This window comes from Anopheles nili, chromosome 3 (assembly GCF_943737925.1).
Source record: "Anopheles nili chromosome 3, idAnoNiliSN_F5_01, whole genome shotgun sequence".
Lineage (NCBI taxonomy): Eukaryota > Metazoa > Arthropoda > Insecta > Diptera > Culicidae > Anopheles > Anopheles nili.
Genome location: NC_071292.1, coordinates 74,274,750 through 74,296,793, shown reverse-complemented (window position 1 = coordinate 74,296,793; position 22,044 = coordinate 74,274,750). Strand labels below are relative to the sequence as shown.

The following is a 22,044-nucleotide window of genomic DNA, read 5'->3' as shown; positions in this document are numbered from 1 at the left end:
AGAGAAACGATCGTAGTTATATTGTGTTTAAAACAATATACAGAACCTTTATCGCTTCTGAGGATCGTATGCTCAAAGCTGTTATACGGTTGTTGTTTGGCAACGCAAGCGTAAACGTGAAGTCATGCGTTATTTCCTGGAATATAGTATGACCAATCAGCATAACGATAGGCCCCAACCGATCGTATTTTGCTAACCTCTCTGTATGTGTGCCTTTGGCAAGAATTCAGTGTGATGACGTTAAGGTCGTTTGGAGTATGAAAAAAAAAAACAAACCGGTTTGGTGAGTCTAGTAAACTCGTGTGTAACGTACTGCAAACGCCGTAACGTATTTGAGAGTATTTTTTATTCATTTTTCCTTTTTTGATTCATTGATATACGTGGCATCGCAATTGGTAAATTTTATGACTAAATATAATTTCCTTTTCATGGCGTTTGTAAACAATATCTTGTCCTGCATGAAGAAAGGTTTTATAATTGTATTATATGAAGCCATCTGGTGATATCTTCATCACAAAATTAATTTTATTTTATATAAAAAGTTCAAATTAAGTGCCATAAGTTCCCTAAAATATCCAAGAAAGTAATTTAAACACAAGGTAGCTGCGTCAGAGAAAGTTTTCACGGATTTCACCATGTGTAAACTTTCTCTTCCATCTTTATGCACGGTTGTTGGCATTTCCGTGTGCAATTCTTGTGTACAGGAAAAATCTCATAGAGACTAGCTTGATAGGAGTTGAATGCAATATAAGTTCAGTAGTAATGATTCGTACTCTTCTAAAATTCGTATTCTTTTAAAACAGCTCATAACGTTCACTCCTACAATCGAACAAAACTTCTTTGTAGTTATGATTCAAAACATCCCACTCACAGAAACCCCAATTCAAACGTTTATTCACTGCTGCCAGGCAACCTACGCGCAGTTTGGTACCAGCGGGACGCATGTTTGGTTCAACTTGGAGCTCATAAATGTAAACCTTTTTTGAGCGGTAAAATATCATTTTTTTATTTCGTTTTAAATGTAACGTTTCTGGATCGTAGTATACCTTTGTTTTGTTTTTGTATTCCATATATCAAGTTACAGGTTTGTTAACGTTTTGAACCAAAAAAATTTAACATGTCTAATCTCGGAGCGAAATGTAGATCCTTGGAGATGGTTTATGCTGCCCCATGGCGAATCACTTTTTTCGCGCCATCGTTTAGCTCTGTTAGTTTTTATCTCTGGGCTCAAATCGAAGAGCTCCGTGAATGTTGGAGTCCTTTAAAGCGATGTCCCTAAGAAGCCAACAAAATGCTGCTAGTGGAGATGCTGTATAAGGGAAACATGGCCCAAAATAAAAAAACAGCATCACAAACCAATGTGCTTTTGCAAACGAGTCTGGTGCCGGGTTCTCACGGTCTCGATTTCGAACATCGGTACGGCCAGCATCCTTTCGTGCCGTTACACGCTCTGGCAGCATAAGCAGCAATGCCATCCCTGCTCCAAATCCAGCCATGACCCTTTGGTTTTGTGCCAAGCCCACGATTGCGCTTGTTAACGTTGGCAGGAGGTGGTACTTGCTGTCTGCTTCTTTTTTTATGTCGCTTTTTGGCTTCTTCATTGCATTTTCATTCCTATAGAATGTCGAGTTTTGGTACCCGCGCACGATCTCTCACAATACTGCAAAATGATTGCATAAAAGGTCATCGGAGCAGCAAGCTTCAAAAAATAGCATGCACTGTTTATCTGTTTGTTTGTTTATGTTTACTTTTTATCAATGTTTCAAAGAATATCAATGTTAAATTTAACGGATTGTTGAAGATGTTGTTCATCTTTGGTTAATGCTGCTGCATCTGGTTCTGAAACGATGTTTCTGTTTTTTTTCTTGCCCTTCAATGCTCGTTCGAACGCTCTTTTCGAATATTGCAGATTGTGCCCTTTTCTGTCTTCGTGGCCTCTGAGATGCCCATGCCAACGTTGTGTGGTCGTACACGGTCCTGCTCAGCAAAAAAGGGCGCATCGTTTCTACTTACCGACTGTTATTATTTCTCCAGAAATTGGCTTTTTCCCTTCCTATGCCCATATCCTAAGCGAACTTCTTCAAGCATTGGCGTTCGATTACCATTTTCTGGTGGTCTCCATTTTGCGCTTCCCGCCGTCGCCGGGAGGTACAAAAACTCCGTTGGTCTCTCTGTACCGGAGTTCTGTTACATCTTAAACCCTTTGCTGTACGGAACCTTTGGAACCGCCAGAAAAAAAAATCGTCCACTGGAAGGCTGTTGCTCGTCGAGGTTCTCACAGCAAGGCAGCATGCTTGGGACGCCATAAAGCGAAGGGATTGCCCAACGGGGAGAGCAAGATCTCCACCTTGTAATGGGTTTCGTGCCTTTGTGCGACGATCACTCGTAGGTGTAGGCTAGGGATTTTTCTCGCTCCGTCAAGCCTTTCGCCCACGGCGTCTGGGAAATGACGGGACCGATCACGGTGGGGTAGCTAGCTTTTTTACCATCGTGAATGTTCCAATGCTGATCTACACCGGGGAATTCCAATTGCGGGGCTTTCGTGCATGAAGTTTTCAGACCGGACCATAAACCTTTCTATCTTTGAAAGCCAATTCGATCCGAACGATCGTGCTTTAGATCGATCATCAGCTAACCGGCAAAACACTTACGAGAACATGAAAAGTTGCTCTGTTTATTTGTTATGATAAACGATTACGAGCAGATTCTTTAAATTAAATTATTGCAACCAAACTTTTCATAGCTCGGAGATGTTATGTTTTTCATTACACCGATAGAGGGCGCTCACACTCGCGATCATTTGTTTAACTAGTTGTCTAATTAGGCCGTACTCTCCTCCAGCTTAGTAAGGATGCATTTTTTAACAGACTTCAGCTTGAGACAGCCACCATTGATTGGCTATGTTTGAATTTCTTCTTGTAACTCTCAGCATCTTCCTTCGCGATCATTTAGTGCGTTTCTTTGTGTGCGGAACGTCCATCACATCATCCGCGAAGCAGTGCAGTGCAGTATGTGGTTGGTTGGCATGATCATCATGGTTTTGATCGCTAGGTCACTTGAACACATTTGCCTCACGAAGGCGATCGTTCAACAGATGTGGGTGTTGGGTGGGATACAACTTCGGTACAATAATCTTACTACTGCACCGAAACGCGACGATCAGCACGCATGCATAGCCGCGTTCGCGTGTTCGTGCTGCCGCAGGCTGTGAATGAAGCAAGTCAATCGTTCGACGGTATTGGTGCTGTCTTAGCAACCCAAGAGTTTTTGGGGAACGGCCCTCTAGGGGTGCAATCGCGCCATCACGTCAGCGCATTCCAGCATTCGTTTTTTTCTTTTCTTCCAATTTTCCTCTTCGCCCTTCGCTTTGCTCAGCCGGAAAAGCCCCCCCATGCATTCTCATGGGTTGGCTCGGCTGGAATGTGATAATTGCGGTGGGCAATCAAAGCTCTGTCGATGGGGGAACTGTTGGACGCATGCGCGTGTTAGTGTTCGTCTCCGTTGTCGACGACGCGCGTTGTTTACTAACAGAGGGCGAGGAATTGTTTGATTGACTGGAGCCGTTCGCGGGCCCTTCTTCTGTGACTTGAATCGTAGGGTCCGTGCTAAATGCTGCACTGGTAACTGCGCGTCGAGGCTTGATTTGCTTCACATTAAACGATAATGTGCCAACCAATTCGCTCTCGCCGCTACAATGAGGCCTTTGACTTTGTTTCATTGCCGTATTCTTCTCATATTTTCATTATTCGTTTAATAACAACCCTGTCGCCAGAGGCCCCATGAAAGCAGACGTAAATACATCATCACGTTTCGAGACGAACCACAAGGCAAATGAGCTAGCAACGGTGATCTCACCGACTCCGTCGTAAACAGTTTTATTTGGCTGAGCGCCGCTAAGTGATGATGTGGCTGCTTTTGTGTGTGCCCTCGCGATCGAGGTTTTGCGTTTCAGGTTGATGGCGAAGTTGCTTGCCACATGCTCCGCGTTTTGTTTCCAATTTCAACCGTTTTCCCCTTTTCTCGCACGTGCTCAGTGAGAATGAGGAAAACATCCATCCCATCCGAGCCTGTCTCTCCGATAGCTTGCTTATTTAAGTACGCATTTTTGCTGGGGGATGCTATTTATCAATCGGAACCGATCGAACCCGTCGAAATGGTTAGCGAAATAGTTTCTCACTCTTATCCCCACCCTTTGCGATGTGGAGGAGAGAAGACGACGTGACCTCACTGTGGATCTCCTTCATGGAAAAATATGCCGCATACTCAGCTCCTGCTTGAGTGCATGTGTACCGAAGAGAAGGCGACTGATCGCGGTCGCTTTCTGGTTGTTGGCAGTTTGCTTGGAGTCGCAAATCGACGATAAACCGGAATCGAGCGCAAGAAAAATGAAAAAGTGGCCATTGAATTGCGAATCGTGTAATGGGGTTGAAATGGAACAAAGTAAAACTTAAATAAATGTCACCGACGATCGAGATGGCGTTACCCCGAACCGGGAAAGCATTCTCTTTTTCGATCTGGTGTCCGTTAGGAGTCCTCAATTTTAGCAAGAATATATTATTGCCATATTCTCGTTCGCGATCATCGTTTATTTCCAATTGTTTAGCGATCTCTGTTTGTAGGCAGCTTGTAGCATTTTCTCTAAGCTTAACGACAACTTCGCTGGTTTAATTGAGCTATTAATCGACGACGCTGGATCAAAAATATTCATCTCCGAATAGTGATAACGAAACTATAAAAATGTCGATAAAGAAGTTCACTCAAGTCAATACATGGAATCAAACTTTTTTCCATATGGGTCTTCAATTAAACTTTTATCGGAACATTCCTTTAATACCTCAATCTTTCATTTGGGTGGGAGATTGAAGGAAAAAAAACAATAAAGCGAAACTTTCCCAACAGCCTGCAGGATCATCTCAGTTGATAATCAGTCGGAAGAATCCTTAGCTTAATTACTTTCATCCCTCACTCTTCGATCGCTTATTTTACGATCGATCGATGATGGCATGCCGTGGTCAGGGCGAGGACCTAAACGAGGAATTTCGGTTAGTTCTCCGTTTGTAAGGTGGTCATCTTCGATTTTCTCGGAATTTCGGTAACGATGTATCGGCTTCAGCTGGAAAGTGCGCACCCTGAGGTGTATCTTCCGTGCTTCCTTCGAAGTAGAAAAAAAATGTATAGAAGAGTAGTAAAAGGAAATCACCATCTCTGCGTCAAAAACGCCAGACGCCCCCGGTATCGAACTATAGAAATTTTACAACTAGAACCACACACACCGTCCGTCTGTCTCATGAGATCGGAAACTTCGATCGGATGATCCATTACCCGATCGCAGCAGTACGCCCTATTGGGTGAAGCTTTTCTTCCCTTGGACTCCGCCGCGGGTGTTAAGGTTTTCGGTTTTATTGTACGGCCAGCTCTCCATTGAACATCGCGCGAGAACGGCGAACCACGACGACGCCATGATCGATATTTTGTTCGATCGCTTATTGCGCTGTGGGCTTTAACCTGGGCTCCTCTGGGCCTTGAAGGTGCCTTGGATTGCCGATGTCTGGCATGTTGTGGCTTATTCTTCATCAACTGATCGTTCGATGTTGGCGGCTCGATCACGTTTGATGTGCGGTGGCTCTCGCATCTGTAGAGATGAAGATTAATGTCCCTTGATCGGACGGATGGTTCGCGTAAGAGGGTTTCAAAAGAGATTTTATTTTTCCCCTTAGTATGAAAAGCCTTTATAATATTTTTTTATTTTGGCTTGTTTTAGCAGTGCCTTCGAAAAAATTAATCCTCAACTTACGATGGTCGCTCTTTTTCCAAAATACGGATGTTAAACATGCCAATAGAGTCACTCCTCAGGAAAGTTTTGTTTTGTTTGCCCCTCTGGTGGTAGGAATTTCCTCGCCTATCAGCTGAGAGCAGGTGGTAGAAGCCAGAGGACAGAGGAGGGAGCTCTAGCGCGTACCTCGAACTTACCAAAAGCCCAGAATATGTCCCGGCACGTTTTCCTGTACAGGCGCTGACGCCGTACCGGTTTCGGGAACTCCCAGAAGCAGAACACCCCTCCAACGCCCCCGACCATGTGCTTCTACCCCTGTGACCGCTAGCCCCCGACAAGACGAAAGCCCACGGCGCGCCAAAGGTAACTGGTTTTCTGGAATGCATTGTTTAAACCTCCACCTAACCACCCATTCCACACCACTGCATGCACCACCCGGCTCACCTGGGAAGTTCTGGACGCGGCTATTTACGGTCTTGTTGCGGTGCAGCGACCGTGTTGATTCGGTGGGAAAAAAAACTCCAACCAGACACAGTGAGAGAAGCGCGGCCTCCTCCCATCTCGGGCACGTCCGATCGATAGGTCGAAGGATGCAACACGAAACCAACGACCTGAGAGAAGGCGCGAGGAAAAGGCGAAAAAAAAAGAGCGAACGTGTGCAGCTTCACCGTGATGCGGTTGTACCTGTCGCGCGATCTTTTTGATCCTCGAGCTGTGCTTATACGATCGAGGTTCGTGAAAGACCTCCAGCACTTGCAGAAGGACCGGGGCAAAAAGGAACCGGCGCGATCACAGGCTCAACCTCTGTCTCTCGTTCACACACACGCTCTCTCGCTTTCTCTCGAGCTGGAGGAGTAACGTGTCTTAAGGATACTGCGACTGGGCAGCGCGCGGTAGACAGGAAGACGAAACGAAAGGACTCCAACGGGTTTGAGGACTCGGTACGGCGTGATGGTGGACGGGTGATAAAGTGGCCTCTCAAAAAAAAAGGAAAAAGAAAAAAAGGATGCCGGTGCCGCGCCGCCGCGACCCGTAGCTAAATCCGTCCTTCCAGGAATTCTCTCCCGGCTCGTCTGGCGTGGATTGGCGTCACCGGTTTTTCTCTTAGTTCTTCTCAGCTCCGTGCAGCAGAAGTTGGCTTCGATATCCGCCGACATTCTTGCTTCCCAACAACTCCTCAAGATGGAGAGGGAATATATTTTAAGACATTTTGTTTACTTTTTTCCATTAGTGTTTTTTTTTGCTTCACCTCTTGCGGGGCCTGTTCTGGCTCGATCTGCATTTGACTTTTTAGTCCAACGAATGTTGGGCGCATGTGCGTTGTGTCCAGGGCCTAGACGATGACGCCTGCGAAGGCTCACGTAGCACCGAATTCCGTTTCCAAGATGCCACACCTTGTTTAAACGGAGCGATGATGATGGAGCGGAAATCGAATCTACGGAGCTGGCTACGGGTTCATTTGAAAGGAGGGCTATCACCGGAAATCAGTGATCTGCATTTAGTTGCAAGTGTTTTACTTCATGTTTTTAAAAAACGATAAGGTAAGATGTTTACCAATCACGTTTGGAATGTGCTTACGTCTGTGCTTCGTCACATGATAAAATGTTAGATTACAACGATTTATCATGAGCTCATTTCAAAATGTCAGTTTTTGCAACTTCCGGTAACGTGAAGTAATTTTGTATTCGTCACCTTCTCTAAGCAATGAAATCATTACTCATTTTTTAAATAAAATGTGGAAAGGTTAAACGATTTGAGCATTAAATAGCTCTGAATATGTGACTTTACCATGGTAACAACCGAATCCACGACGTACTACGTGGCAAATCCTTACGCTATTTTGAGGTCGACTCTTGGATACCATTTCCAGATACAGCAAACTCAGCGCTCGGATACCGTTTACCTTCTTGTTGGCATCGGTCATAAAAAGCCCACCCACAAGATCAACCCTCACGCGCCGGGACCCACGCCCTGACACCCACGCCGAACGCGTCCATCAAACCACGGACTTGGTTTATGGGAATGCATAAAAATTTATGATTATCCTCTCTTCTCATACGCTCGAGCAAGCGCCCCAAAGAAGGGAACCTTTTGACTTGAGCGACATCGGTGACCACGAAGATCGATGATAAGAAGGTAGAAAAAAAAATCAACAACGTCAGGATCTCCAGAAAGTTATGTTGTTGTTTGTCCGATCGCGTCTCGGTTCTGCTTTTTCCTGGTTCTTCGATTTTTTTTTCTCCCTTCTGGCCCTAACGAGATGAGTGGGATAAGAAGCGAACGAGAGAAGGGCGGCACCCATTCCCTCGCGGGGCTGGGCTCCCTGTAACCATCAACTCCTTTTTTCCTCCTGGATCCCATTCACGATCTTGCGCTTGCTTATTCTTTTTTACCCTCTCGAAGGCTCGCATCGGCGAGCTTTGTGTCTGCGTTTCGTTATGCACTCGTCCGCGCCGGTATGTGAGAAAATTTCCCTACCAAGGCGCCGTTTTTACTGTCTCCCCCTCCCGTTGCACACTCACATACACCCATTCCAGTTCCTTTTCGCCTGAGCCCGCGGATTCGGTCGATGGGGCGCAGTGTGAGGTGCGGACCGAAAGGTGCAAGAACGAGAGAAAAAAGGATGTGTTTTATGTTCCTTCGCTCCTTGTTCGTTTTATGCTTCTCTGCGGGGAGTAAGCGTGTGTGGCATAGACGCCGGTTGCCGGGTAAGTTTTCGGGGTTTGCGACGGCGGCGTGGTGCGACGAGAAAGCTTCGTGTGAAGTGTGAAATTTAGACATTATCGATCGGTTTTCCGCTTCTCAGCGCATATTGACGCCTCGCATGCCCACGGTCGGGGAAGAAGAAAACGTGAGAATAAGGAGCGCCTAGCGAGCGCCGAATTCGATGGATGCACGCCAGAAGAAGCGCAGTTTTTGCCTGTCATATCACCGTTCCATCGGTGGCTTGAAGTGTTTAAAAAGGCGATCCAATCGATTGTGCGCCGGGCGTGAAACATCCCTTAGAATGATTTATTTGGGCTATGAGAGAGAGATGATATTTGGCTATGGAAGGCTTTGGGGAATTTGTTTGGAGCTTATCATGGGAGGGTACTGAGAGTAGATAGATCGAAAATTATCGAAAATTAACTATCATTGCTTCCATCTTATATTGCGTCAAATAACTCATAAATAGATGGAATACTTTTTTGTAATGTTCATATTTTCTAATTCTATTTGGAAACAAGTTCCTAAATCTGGAGTCTCTGTTTATCTACTTTTACACATATTTTCTCTAGCACTAGGGCATATGCTCTTTTAATCACAGTGTTATCAAAATTCGTGTCATGAAATTCCTTTCTCTTTCATTTGAGCCCTAGCTGAGGATTTCTTGAAAATCCCTACATTGGTGGCCCAAGGTTCACCGGTCCCGTTAGGCAATCACAGTGTTCCTTTTTTATTTCATTCTACCTTCATTCGCAAGCTCTTCGTATCCTTCCCCGAAGGATGCTTAATTGTTGGATATTATTTATGTTTTGCTTTGCCATTCGCGCGGCACTCCTCTGGACGGCGCGGAGTTCATGCTTTATAGTTTTCCCTTTGTCCCTTTCTTTTCCTTTCGCACGAGATCCTTTTTTCTCAGGTCCGCGACGCCTCCACGCCGTATTTTTATGTGACCGGCGTTCGTTTCTCGTCTTCTCTTGTTTTCGTATATGAATCTTCTCGTCCCCTGGATCATGCACAACAAAGTAAGCGCAGAAAGCTTCACTTTTGAACTTTATTGCGCGTCTCAATGATCCGCCCTTCTAAGAAACATGATGTACTGTGGATGAAAAGAGACAAAGAATGTGCGCGAGAAAGACAGTGGAGCATGTGGATGAGCCAGAGTGTACGACACGAGGAAAATTTATGAATGGTTCTGGTACGTTTCCGGCGCTGACAAGTGCGCGCCGGGGTTTTAAATGTGCTCTCATTCCTTAGCCTTATGTTGTAAACAATTACAACACCCTCCACTGCAATGGGCCATGGTAATGAGCGCGCCCTCCTGGGTCTGTTTCGATCCGTATTGGTTGAGTTATGGGTGTGCGCCCCAAAAACACTTCAGTATTCGTCCCGCCTTTCGAACCTTCGAGTTCTTTCTATCCCGGTTCATTCATCGATTGAGTTTTCCACTGGTATCAGCAGGACACGGCGCTGAAGCGAACAACACACTCTCTCACGGACATTTCCACGGTGTCCACGATCGCGTGATCGAAACCATATGCCCATAAACCACCACCACGAAACAAAGGGCTGCGTCCACTGGAAAATGCCAGCTTTCCCACGGGAACACAGCCCGAGGATGCGCCTGTGTTTTTCATCCATTTCAAGTGGCTGTCCCTTTTGCGCCTGTCGCGGGTAACTATTGAGCCCCGAATTCAAATCTCATTCATATTCCCGCTCGCCGGGACAATCGTTTGTTTCATTCATAATCCGGAACGGTCCCGAGGAACGAAACCTTATCTTAGCTTCTAATGCAATGCGACTAGAATTGTTTGGGCTTCCTTTGGTGCGGGACTGGGATGTTGCCTTAATGGGTGTTTTCCTCTGCTCATTTTTCCATGTGGTTGGTTTTTGTTTGTTTATGAATTGATAATTTACGCATTAACTGTATGGAACGCGAGATTGTTGATTGTTCCTCTCCGACTTCTTTAATCCCCGGTGCTAAGCGCAGCCACGAAGTGAAAGCGTTCTTCATGGAGTTTTCTACTTCGCGGGTCATAGAAATGGAGATTTAAAGAGCGCATCCAGGGATTGATGCAGTTGCATTTCGGTTAACGTTTGGGCGTGTGCAGCTTGCTAGTTTCTACAAAGCATTCTGTGTTGCTCCCTATTCCCATATCTATACTTCATTCATTCAGGAATGTCTACGCGGCTGCTTCAAGAAAAATCCCTTCGCTTCATCCTTTTGTGCGCTCGATCATTTTGTTTAGTTTGTAAAAAAACTCTTTGATTAACGAACGAGTTTTTATTCATCATGTCTGCCGCTCCCAAACACTCAGCCGGTTTTACACCATCCGGGCCATTCGTCCCTTGCACCTCGTAGTCCTTCACCCGCACTTGCAGGACGATCCTTGATTGACAAAACCGTTTCCTATCCGCTCGTGGAACTGAGCTGTTGTAATCGGAGACGCATGCTCGTAAGTGTGTTGCGCCGTTTTAACCTAACCACACGCGATACTCGATGGTGTACTGTGTGTGTGGGCTTTTCGAAGGGGTCCTTTTTCCTTCTTTCGCCAAGAACATACGCTAGCCCACCTAGTTTGCAGAGGCAGATGCTTTGGGTCACCATCCGGTTTTGGGTGCCCGTTGACCGTGTATGCATTGCTCCAATCGAATCAAGAGGAAAAACACGCGTCACAAACGGAAACCGGAAATTAGTCATCAAGGTTCTTCACGTCCTTCTGGGAAACAGTGAACGTAAACGGCGCCATAAAAGAATATAGTCAAGAAAGATAGGGAAGATAACAGCGATTTAGATTTTTGGGTATGAATATTACCGGAAGTGGATTGCTCAGGCTTGTTTGCTCAGGTCTGCGCTTGAAAAAAATCACGTGAGCTTCATTTGTTGTGACGTCATTATTGATAAGAGCGAGATAAGCAAAGGTAATTTTGCATTCAGCAAAGAGCCAAGAGCAACATTTGCTTTAAAATTCAACACTCTGAAGTTGGTGTGTTTGTGCCGGTACTTACATTTTCAAAGGGTTGTTTCTCTTATCATTTTTGTAATTTTTCAAAGTCATTGGTCCACTTATTGCTATCGCTTGTTTATAAGTATCACCTTGCACTTTTGTGCAGCACACGAGACACTTTTTATGCAGCGTGCCTGTCAATATGATGGAGATTGTGCTGTTTTGGAAGTGTGTGAGAAAGACTTTTTTAAACACGCCTGGTGGTGGAACTGAGAATTAAAGTTTTTCTCGTTCCGCTTCGGAAATACATGATGGAGTAGAGCAATCCCGTTCCCAGGCTTTAGGCGCACGGTCTATAATCTTCTGACTGTTCACTAGGGAAAATTCTACCCCTGGGGCGTAGAACGCGCAGGGTGAAAACGCAACCCCGAAATCAGCGGAAACGGTATTTAAAAGCGAAGCAATATCTCGCGATCGTGTACGAATTTTTTGCTTCTGGTTCCTTTTTTTGCGTTGCTTTCTCTTATGCTTCGTGGATGAAGATGCGAACGAGATGGCAAATCCGGTCGTCCGCACGCCATGCGAGGGGTTTCCCTTGGGAAAGCGCCGAGAGAGCGGCTCGCACACAGCATACATATCCGGCAGTCGGAAAAGGGCCGACTTTCACGAGACAAACGTCCTGGGGGGAAACCGCACGCATTGCCAACCCAAACAGGATGGTCTCGCATACACGCCTCGGTCGCATGGGAAATGGAGAGATAGAGAGAAGGACGTAGCCAGCGAAAGAGAGGTGCGAAAACGAGAATGGAACTAGGAAAAGGGCATAAAATGGTCTGGTGAAATGATCAGTACGACGAAACTGTGTGTGGAAGAAGAAACAAACAAGCGAAAAAGAATGCGTACGAGCAGATTATGGAGCATGAGGAAAGCGATTCAATGTTGAGAAAAGAACCAAAAAAATATAAACAAAAAAGAACAGACGATGGAAGGACAAAGATATATGATTTTTCCCTCCCTTTTTCTCTGGAATCGTGTGTAATGCTCTCGAAGCAAATTTGGAATGTTCTCATGCCGCTGCCCTCATTCTTTGGTTCTGTTTTTATTCCTTCCTCTTTCGCTCTGTTCGCTCACTGCGTTTATGTTGCCCTGTCGCTGCGCCTATGAACAGCATTTTTATGCTGCGTTTTCGTTCCCGTATGCGTGTGTGCGTTTCAGTTCTGTTCATTTCAAAAGAATTCCATTCTCGATCCCTCTCGACCCTTCCATCACACCCTCTGCCCATGCCGTGACCATCAACCCTTGAGTGCTATGCTTGGTGCACATGGAACGATGGTGATCATCATTCGCTTTCCTTTGTGTGAGTGCTGGTGAAGCACGAATATATGTTTTTTTTACAACATCCCTATTGAATGGTGGCTCAGCGCCGCTCAGACCAACCACCCACTTACACCACCCAGGTTGTCAGTGGGCCGCTAATGATTCTATCTCAGACGCTTTTATTGAAAAACAAACGAATTCCTTTTACGGACTGGTGAGTTTGGAGAATTCGTGAGATCATTTGAAGGAACACATTTATCTCCACTTGCGTTTTAGTATATTTTCCTCAAAAAATTACAAATGTTTTTTTGGATTTACAACTGATATTAAAGAATTTATATTTAATTGATTTTCAATGATAATGCACATAGGTATTATGATTTGAAACCAACATATATGTAAGCTATTTTATCTAATCAATACCTTTTTCAATGCAAATTAACTTTTTTTACCTTTTTCGTAAACGTTTCAACTTTAACGGCATCGACGATCGTTGTGAGCTTGTTTCCATAAACTCATCATATGTTGTCCTATCTCAATACTTTAGTCAATAATTGATGTTTTCGACCCAATTGAAGTGCAGTTATGTCTGCAGTGAAAATTTTTAATTTTCTTATTGGAAAAAGTCTGACCAAAGGTCTCTGGCAGGATTATATTCTTTGGTGTAGAACCTCTCCACATTCTCACACTCACGCAACATGGTTGTCTGTTAGTATATGTGCTCGGAATGCCATGCAATATGCTGCTGGCCCTTCACATCGGGTTAGTTCTAGCGGACCCAGAGGTGGAAGAGGGAGAGCGGTTTAGAATTGGTTCATTCATACATCACACGCCGTCCGTTTGGTTAGAGCATACCACGGGTGCCCCTGAACCCTGAGTTGCCTCCATTCGTACGATTTTAGTCACGCTTCGGGGAGCAAATGTTTCGTTATCGTCTAATTTAACAGCCGTGGCGTTTCACCAGAGCTGCAGTAACGCTTTTTGTATATTGATCAAACCGGTATCATTTATACCTAGTATGCTAAAAGTTTAGTCCTTTCCTGAGAATATGTTTAAAATATTTCATCAAACAAGTTGTTCTAACCACCATTTGGCCAGGAGGGATCAGTAGTATTGGTTGCAGACACCCTTTCCGACGAGTTTGCTCTCAGTTGCCAATGCGCATGACCGTAAAAAGCAATGGTTGTGCAATTCTCTGAACTGCATTCATGCAACCAGCAGCAGCAGCAGGCGCCTTGTGTTGGCGGCTGTTGCATTTTTTGTTTCTATTTGCTTGTTTTACTCACTCCCGTTGGGTGTGTTTGTACGATCGGTCAGGCAACTCGTTTCTGTCTCCCTCGATAGCTGGGGCTTTCCTAGATCCACTGGAATCCACACACCGGGTAGATTTCGTGCAAATTTTCCTCCGCACAGGCGTACCGGACTGTGGAGATGATATGTTCCATATGTACTGCTTTGAGACTTCAAAAGGGTCTCCTAGTTTGCTTTAGTGCAGCGAACTATTAAATGCTGCTTATGCTTGTAAGATAGGACAAGAAGTTGGTTTTCCTTAAAATAAAAAAGACACATTCAAAAGTCTCTAATGAAGTTCATTTTCAGTCCACGGAAAAGCCACCACGGGTGAGCATTTTCCGAGAAAATTCCTCCCTCCCCCTTGGGTGGACAAGCCAGCCCTAGGTTCGCACCACTACAACGAACGGGAATGCAGTTTCCTCTCTGTTTATCCCCATATACGCGCCATGCGCAGCTGTTGGTTCGTGCGATGCTTAGTTAGAAGTGTGTGTATGTGTATAAATGCACATATGCGCCTGTGTGTTAGTGCGAGATCAACGACGCATCTCATAGATTTTCAACTAGCCGTCCCGCCGGGAAGGACGGGTTGGTCGGTGGGACAGGAAGAGAGAGACGCGAGACGTCGACCCTTTTGGAATGAGGTTGAAGGGCCGCATACCAAACTGTGCGCTGCAACACAGCACGCACCCTATCGCGTCTCGTTCGCTGGCTCGACTGCGAGAGTAACACTCTTGATGACGGTAGTACGTAGTCGGACGTGCCTCAGAAAGGTCGTCTTCTCTGGAGAAGAGAAGTGCAATAGAGCTAGAGCATTCCTCGCTCGATTCTTGTTCTAGTGGTCCTACGCGTTTCAGTAGACTGCGCCTTAATACGGGACACATTTAAGCTTACAAGAGTGATAAGCGATAAGATAAGATAGGCGTTTTTAAGGAGTGCAGAGTACGCGTTGATAAGATATTCATATTCGTGCTGTATCAGCCCTTTCACAGGCCTGCCTCTATTCTCTGAAGGGTGACGGTCTACATGAAGGTGCAAGAAATTGCGAGTGAGGGGAAAAGCGAACCCCGGTTGGGCTAAGGCTGTTACAGGACTTGGTTTAGGCTGTGCTTCCGGGTCTCAGTTTTTCCCATTTCCCCCATCTCGTGCTCTTTGTCAAAATTGCGCCTAATGAAACAAATGAACGATAGGGGAGAAAAAAAAGTTGCGAGAAGTGAGAGAAAGTGCTCAAATAAAAAGGACAGGACACACTAACGGTGGTGTCCTTAGACCTACGAACGAAGAGTGAAGAACTACGTTGAACGGAAAGTCAAACAACAGATTTTCGTCTATCGACCCCCTCATCTCGGTGTTGTGAACTGCGTAGTACTACCCTCGTAGCAACCCTCGATTGTGAGTTGGTGTTGTGCGCGTGTGTGGAACAGAACAGTTTGATTTTCAAGGCCTTTTAGGCATCCGTATCTACTACGACTGCGTGTGAGAGTGTTTGCCTGAACGAAATATTGTTGCCTCGTTGCATGCACCAAGAAATCGTTTACAACTGCTTTACTACTACTGCAGCTGTATTTGCAACCCCGTATGGATGCAGATTCTCTTTGCCGGTTTTCGCACTGAATCGGACATCATTTTGCCAAAGGTAAGGACGAAGGCATCCAACATTCGAAAAGTTATTTTAGTTTACATTTCTAGTAGGATTGAGGGAAACTCTAACGAACTTTTTGGCGAACTCCGTAAAGCGTTTATTGCGCGTTTGTTTCGGTAATTAATTTTGTACGACTTCGCCCATCGAACAATGGAACCGCAGAGTTTCTCTACGGGTCTTGTACGGTAGGATGGGCACGATGAAACGCATGAATTACGGTGGCAATGAAATGGAGGGGCCACGACCCAAAATTATATGCGACAGCCGACTGACGAGAACTCGGCGAACTGTATGCTTCAGAACAGCTTGTGCATACACCCAAGACTTTATACGAAGGCAAATGGCTGCTGTCTGTGTTTTTTCTTCTTTTCCCCCATACGATTTTTCCTGCATCCGCCGGAAGCGAATTCACCGCGCTGAGCAATAAATTATAAGTGAGGAGTCCATTTATTGCTCTCTCTGTCACTCTTTCTTTTGTGACGCTTCTGTGGGAAGCTACCAAACCATTTCTCTTCCGGTACACCCTACGGAAGCGCGTGCTGCTGAATGCATGAGCTGAGAACCAACACCCGTCTGATGCGACCAAACTTTTCTAGCTTCAAGTCATGGGCTGGCGTTGTTGGGTTTTGCTCGAGTGCACACACCCGCACAAGACGACAAAACCCCCAGCTGCTCGTTCCGGTTGGGGGTGCGACAACGATAGTGCCCGTTTAGGGCTGCATCATGAATTTTTGGACGACGAAAAAGAAGAAGCGATGATCCTGGGCAGCGAGAGGAAATGAAACACAATGCATTAGGAAACCACTTGGCAATGGCGCGCGATGCGGGCCGCAAGAGTGAGAGAAAGCAGGAAAAACAACCGGTTGGTTTTTCCTAAACCAAAATAAAAAGGAAAACATGGCGGTAGATCCTGTATGATACAGCGCCAATGTCTACTCTGGATTGCATTATATGTGTAATTTTTTGCTGCAATTATCAATCATCTTGAATTGTTTGAAGCCATGACGGAACATTTGATTGTTATAAAAATGCTCATAAAAAAGCTCATTTTTTCCATGAACAACCCAAAGTGTAAATTAGTTGCATAGCAATAAAAAAACAGCAGTTATTTTGGCAGCATGAACACATAAATCTTCAGAGGGTTGGGCATCGACAGATCGTGCTCCTTTAAAACCACACCTCTAACGCTCCAGATGGGCATCTTTCCAGCGAGCTCCTTGGTATGCGAACTCGTTTTTCGTTCGTGTGGAGAGAGGTGACGAACCCTTTTTTCCGTCTTATAACAGAGAATGATCTTTGGTCGATGGGCAGGAGGGCGCCACAACACTCGAACCCGTACGATCGAGTGTACAGACTTAGAGAGAGAGCGAGAGAAGCGTGCTCTGATTTTCGCTTTGTTCCGCGACGAACATGCTGAAGTGTTGCTTAAGCCCGCTATACAATCCGTGGGAATGGAATGCGGACTTCGACCAGTCACGACAGCGCAAGCCGTGCACGCGGTTCAACGATGTCCGCCAAGCTGCATAATATGAGGGTTTTCGGAGTCTACCGAAGAAAGAACGCGAATGCATACGGCAATAGCTTGATAGCGGGATGCAAAAGGTACCCAGCGTACTTTTTGTCTTCGACAGATAGTACTCGACTTTTCTCCAGCTAGGAAAAGCCTCCCGGAGTATATTTCCAGAGTGCTCTATTAAGAACTCTGCTTTCTCCACGACGAAAGAACAAAATTTGATCGATCGAATGATCGAAGATTTTGAAATCGGCTCTCTTACTCTTTTTGATTATATCCACACTGTTTGGCCTGGCAGGCACACACCACGCCAGCTGCACATTTTAAGCAGGAAAAAGCAACTAACATGCAGCCGGCCAGTTATGGTTGATTTGATGCCACCGTCATCAACGCCATGCGTGTGCCGACCGTAAGCACTCGATCAAGACGCGATCGATAAAGAAGCATACTGTTAGCTCGCGTACGCGCCTGGCACATCTGCCTCATTTTTCGAGAATGAAAATATGGCTGCAGCTGTCAACCGGCATGCGGTGAGGTTATTGTATTGCTCTAAAAACCATTTCCTTTTCGTTCGAGCGAGACGGAAAAGAGGGAATGGAAAAGGACGGATCAGGATAGAAACAGAGCGACGGCAGGTTGTGTCCGCGTCGTTAATACCCTGCTGTTGATCCTCCGGGGCAAGTGATCCTTTTCGGGTACTTTCATCCTGCAGCTGCCGCCTGATGGCATGATTTTTCTTTTTCGTTGAATGCGAAAAGGGTCGTCGAGCAGCAGCCGTTTCCTTTATTTCGGGTTCCGCACATGTCTGGCGGGAGATTGCCAGGCGTGGAGTGGATCAGGCCAAGGAAGGCACGTGCACGGCTAGCGTTCAACGTTGGACATTTGTTTCATTAGTTTTAGCTTGATCCCTTTTACTTCATCGCTCTTGCTCTTTCTCTAGTATAGAGGGAATTATCACTTTCATCAGCTGCAGCTGAGAAAGAGTTTTTAGGCACGCGTGCACCTTCTACGAAGGTACACATGCTCGATCCACGAAATTATTTTACCATAAAAAACACGCATGGCCTATCCTGTTTGTCACATCATATATATTGCATAGTAACTTATTTCGTGAAACATCTGCGTAAACGTAAGCTCGAAACTAAAACTACCTTTTTTCCTTCCTATTTTCTTCTAATCATTTAGATTGCTTTCTGAACTGAATATATTACGTACCGATCACCGAACTACGTGCATCCTAAGATCTGTTGCTGCCTCAAACTCTAACTTCCTTGCATCACAGAGAATTTTGTCCGTTATATCGAATCGCAGCTTCTCATAGTTGTGTACTACTGCTAGTTTTCGTAGCATTGCAGCGCTCTGACTACCAGTGTAACGACGGCTATCGAACGCTCTCGCAGTTCTCTTTGTAGTTTACTGGATACTTTGATAGAGGGCAACCTCGTTCCACAAGTGTTGTGTGTCGAGTGCGGCTTATAAGGTCTGCGATTAGAGAGAGAAGCGCACTTCTACACTGTACACGCTGTGTGTGTGTGAGAATTTCATGGAGCATCAGCAGGTTGATAAAGGCAGCTTCCTGCTTTGTCTGGCCATCGTTGTGCACAACCTCACGATCGTACTCGATTGGACGCAGCGCCTATTTCAAGTAGCCTCGCTAATCAACGTCGGACGCTCAGCAGGAGCAAGGACAACAGCGGCTGTTCGGAGATTTACCAGCATCACTGGGTGCGTGCCTGCAATCCAGGAAAAGCGTCGAGGCAAAGGCGTTATGTGTGAAATGGCACATGTACTGTCACTGCCGGCGCCGCCTATCGATCTTCCCGACAACAAGCAGAAAGATGACGATCTGGCATGTATGTCGTCGGAGTACTTCCACATAGAGGAACACCGGTTACGCACGTTCAGCCATTGGCCGGTATCATTCATTAGACCAAGCGATCTTGCTCGGTACGGATTCTACTACGTCGGCTCGCAGGACACCGTGAAGTGCTACTTCTGCCGAGTCGAGATTGGTCTGTGGGAACCGCAGGACGACGTGATACAAGAGCACTTACAGTATTCTCCATTCTGTCCTTTGCTCAAAAAGCGCCCAACTAACAACGTCCCGCTTAACGCCAACTACCTCGACGCGGTTCCCGAACCGAGCATCGATGTTTGTGGCATTCAAATTCGGCAACACTCCTACGCGGAAAATGCTAACGAGTACGTTCGGTCCGATCTGGATCGCATGAGCGGTGACTCGTGGAGCGCCAACAGCGATACCAGCAGTGGCAGTGGCGGCGATCCGGTTGATATCGCAGCAGGTGCAAGCGGGATACAGTACGATCGAGGCTCAATGACAGTGGCCGAGTGGAACAACGAAGTACTGATGGGTGAGCAAAGCATGATGCGACGGCCGGAGTATCCAAACTACGCGATCGAAGCTGATCGGTTGAAAACGTATGAGGATTGGCCAACGTCGATGAAGCAGAAGCCAAAACAGCTAAGCGACGCCGGCTTCTTCTACACGGGCAAGAGTGACCGCGTGAAGTGCTTTAGCTGCGGTGGTGGTCTGAAGGATTGGGAGCAGAACGACGAGCCGTGGGAGCAGCATGCGATCTGGTACGGAAACTGCCACTATCTGCAGTTGATGAAGGGCCGCGAATTTATCCAGAAGTGTATCGCCTTGAAGGACAATGCATGCACTGCCTCGTCGTCGATATCCATGTCGTCCAACTCGTCCCAGCCTTCGACGTCCGGTATCAGTTCTGCGTCCTCGTCCGTCATGAGCACGTCGCCCGCTTCGTCCAGTGGATTCAGCTCGCCTACGCCGGCCGTCGACGAGGAGTGCACTCTGCGCTGCAGCGATCACTCGTCGTCCAGCGGGGAAGGTGCTGAGGAAGGCGAAGATGAAGCGGGCAGCAATCGTAAGGTCTTGTCGGAGAGTAAGATCTGCAAGATATGCTTCGTAAATGAGTATAACACCGCGTTCATGCCCTGCGGACACGTGGTCGCCTGCGCCAAGTGTGCATCTGCCGTCAGTAAATGTCCCCTCTGCCAGCAACCGTTTATCAACGTGCTACGACTGTACCTATCGTGAAGCGTTGGCGATTCATCACGAATCACTCCTACACAGCGCTCTTTCGTTGATTGCGCTACTCTGCATCGATCGTGGGATTTTATCCCAACGGGAACGATGAACCCTTGTCCCAACCCACCGGTCGTACCTGGTCCTATATATCTGAAGAATGGTGAGGGAGAATGGAATGGGATTGGAAGGGAGCCGGAAGGAAAAATTCTGGATTTCGGAAATTAAACGTTTCTTTTAATATTGGAAGCTAAATGTCTTGCGCATGCTATGTTATGACTTTCGATTTCTATTTAAATTCGAACCGGATACGAATAGGCATAGTTTCGAGTTCAGTATGTAATTGATTTGATTTCGATAGTGTTGCGTATCTTTACCAGGCATTTTTGGCTTTCTGATCTCACCTTGACGCATGCTCAGTGCTAGATTTGCCTCCGAATTGTTTCAGAAAGATGCAACGGATGTCCTAGTGCTGCGGTTGCGTAATGTGATTCTCAAAATTTTGTCCTTTCTTTTAAAAATTGAAAAGATACACTCTGTCTTCACCCAACATTCACCCAATCCAGCGAAAGAGTCAGTAGTTTAGCGCTATTAGGACATTGAAGGAATAGACAAACGGGTTATTTGTCTTGAATCGTTTATTGCAAAAGTTCCGATAAGGGCATCAGCCATCGGTATGTGCTCCGCCGTGAAAACTCGAAGGAACAAAGTCCCCACAATATACGAAGTGTGTTATCTGGAGAATAAAATTTTCCTGTAAAGTTAGATGCAAGAAAAAGTACAGGATAGGCGACAGTAGGCATAACTTGAATGTGCCAATCGATCCAAGCCCTGAAGCATTTATTGGCCGATCGGCAAAAAGCAAATTGCTGGACGTTGATATACAAGGTTGAAGGATGTTAGATAGAAAGAACAGCTAATTTTCACGATCTTGAGGATCTGTCTACTAAAAATAACAAATTGAATTGAATGAATTCAAAGAGAAAAAGGTAGGCTGAATAGGAAAACAGGAAAGCGTTAATAAAACCAGTTAGCTTCTAGTTAGCCAGTTAGTTAGTTATATAAGCTCTCCATCATCGCCTCTAAAATAAAAACGCATAAAATCAGAAGCGTCTACACAGAGCCTTCGAAAAGCTCCAAAACTGTGCATACGGTCATAACAATAAAATAACACTTGGTTAGAACACACTAGCGCGCTGTAAAACGATCTCTAGTAACAAACGAACATTATGAGCACTCGACATAAAGAAGTACCTAAAATGTAACGTTTTTTTAATAATGCAGTAACGATAATGCTAGTGTGAATATAAATTATGTTGTATTGGATCTGAAATGTAAAAAAGTAATTAATGACACTGTACATTATTGGCGTTGATGTGTTTTCTTTCTTCCCGTTCGTTTGCAATTGATGACTATGGCAAAGCAGAGCGTCTGCATTCGAATTTCTTTTTAGTGTCGTGGAATTGTTGCTGTATGCGAGGAATGATTTTGATACAGCGAGCGGCTTTGCACATGTCTACAAAATATGTCTAGACAGAGCTATTTTAGGCTGGGAACTGCCGCGCATTGGCAGGAGTAGGCCACGAAATACGGATGCTGCCGTGGAGTCGAAATACTCGTTACATTTAATGCGGCGTGGTGCTCTGACGATACCCAAAGTCTGCATGCCCAGACGGCCCTTAATAAACCGTCTGGAAGAGATAAAGCCTATTTTAAGGGCATTAGTTATTTTTAGTGTGTCGAGACGAATGTATTCCCGTCTGTAGTTTGGTGTGAATAAATGAATGTTTG

At 45.7% G+C, this 22,044-nt stretch overlaps 1 protein-coding gene across 1 annotated transcript; it reads left to right on the top strand.

The window, feature by feature from the left end:
* The first annotated feature begins 18,641 nt into the window (after window positions 1-18,641).
* Window positions 18,642-21,603, top strand: LOC128726780 (death-associated inhibitor of apoptosis 1). Its single transcript, XM_053820607.1, has one exon. It carries the CDS (start codon window positions 18,730-18,732, stop codon window positions 20,263-20,265), a length of 1,536 nt encoding a protein of 511 aa, XP_053676582.1. The 5' UTR covers window positions 18,642-18,729; the 3' UTR covers window positions 20,266-21,603.
* Window positions 21,604-22,044: the final 441 nt, after the last annotated feature.

Excerpts from the sequence above, each read along its gene's own strand:
- LOC128726780 (XM_053820607.1), top strand. The coding sequence starts at position 18,730 with ATGGAGCATCAGCAGGTTGATAAAGGCAGCTTCCTGCTTTGTCTGGCC.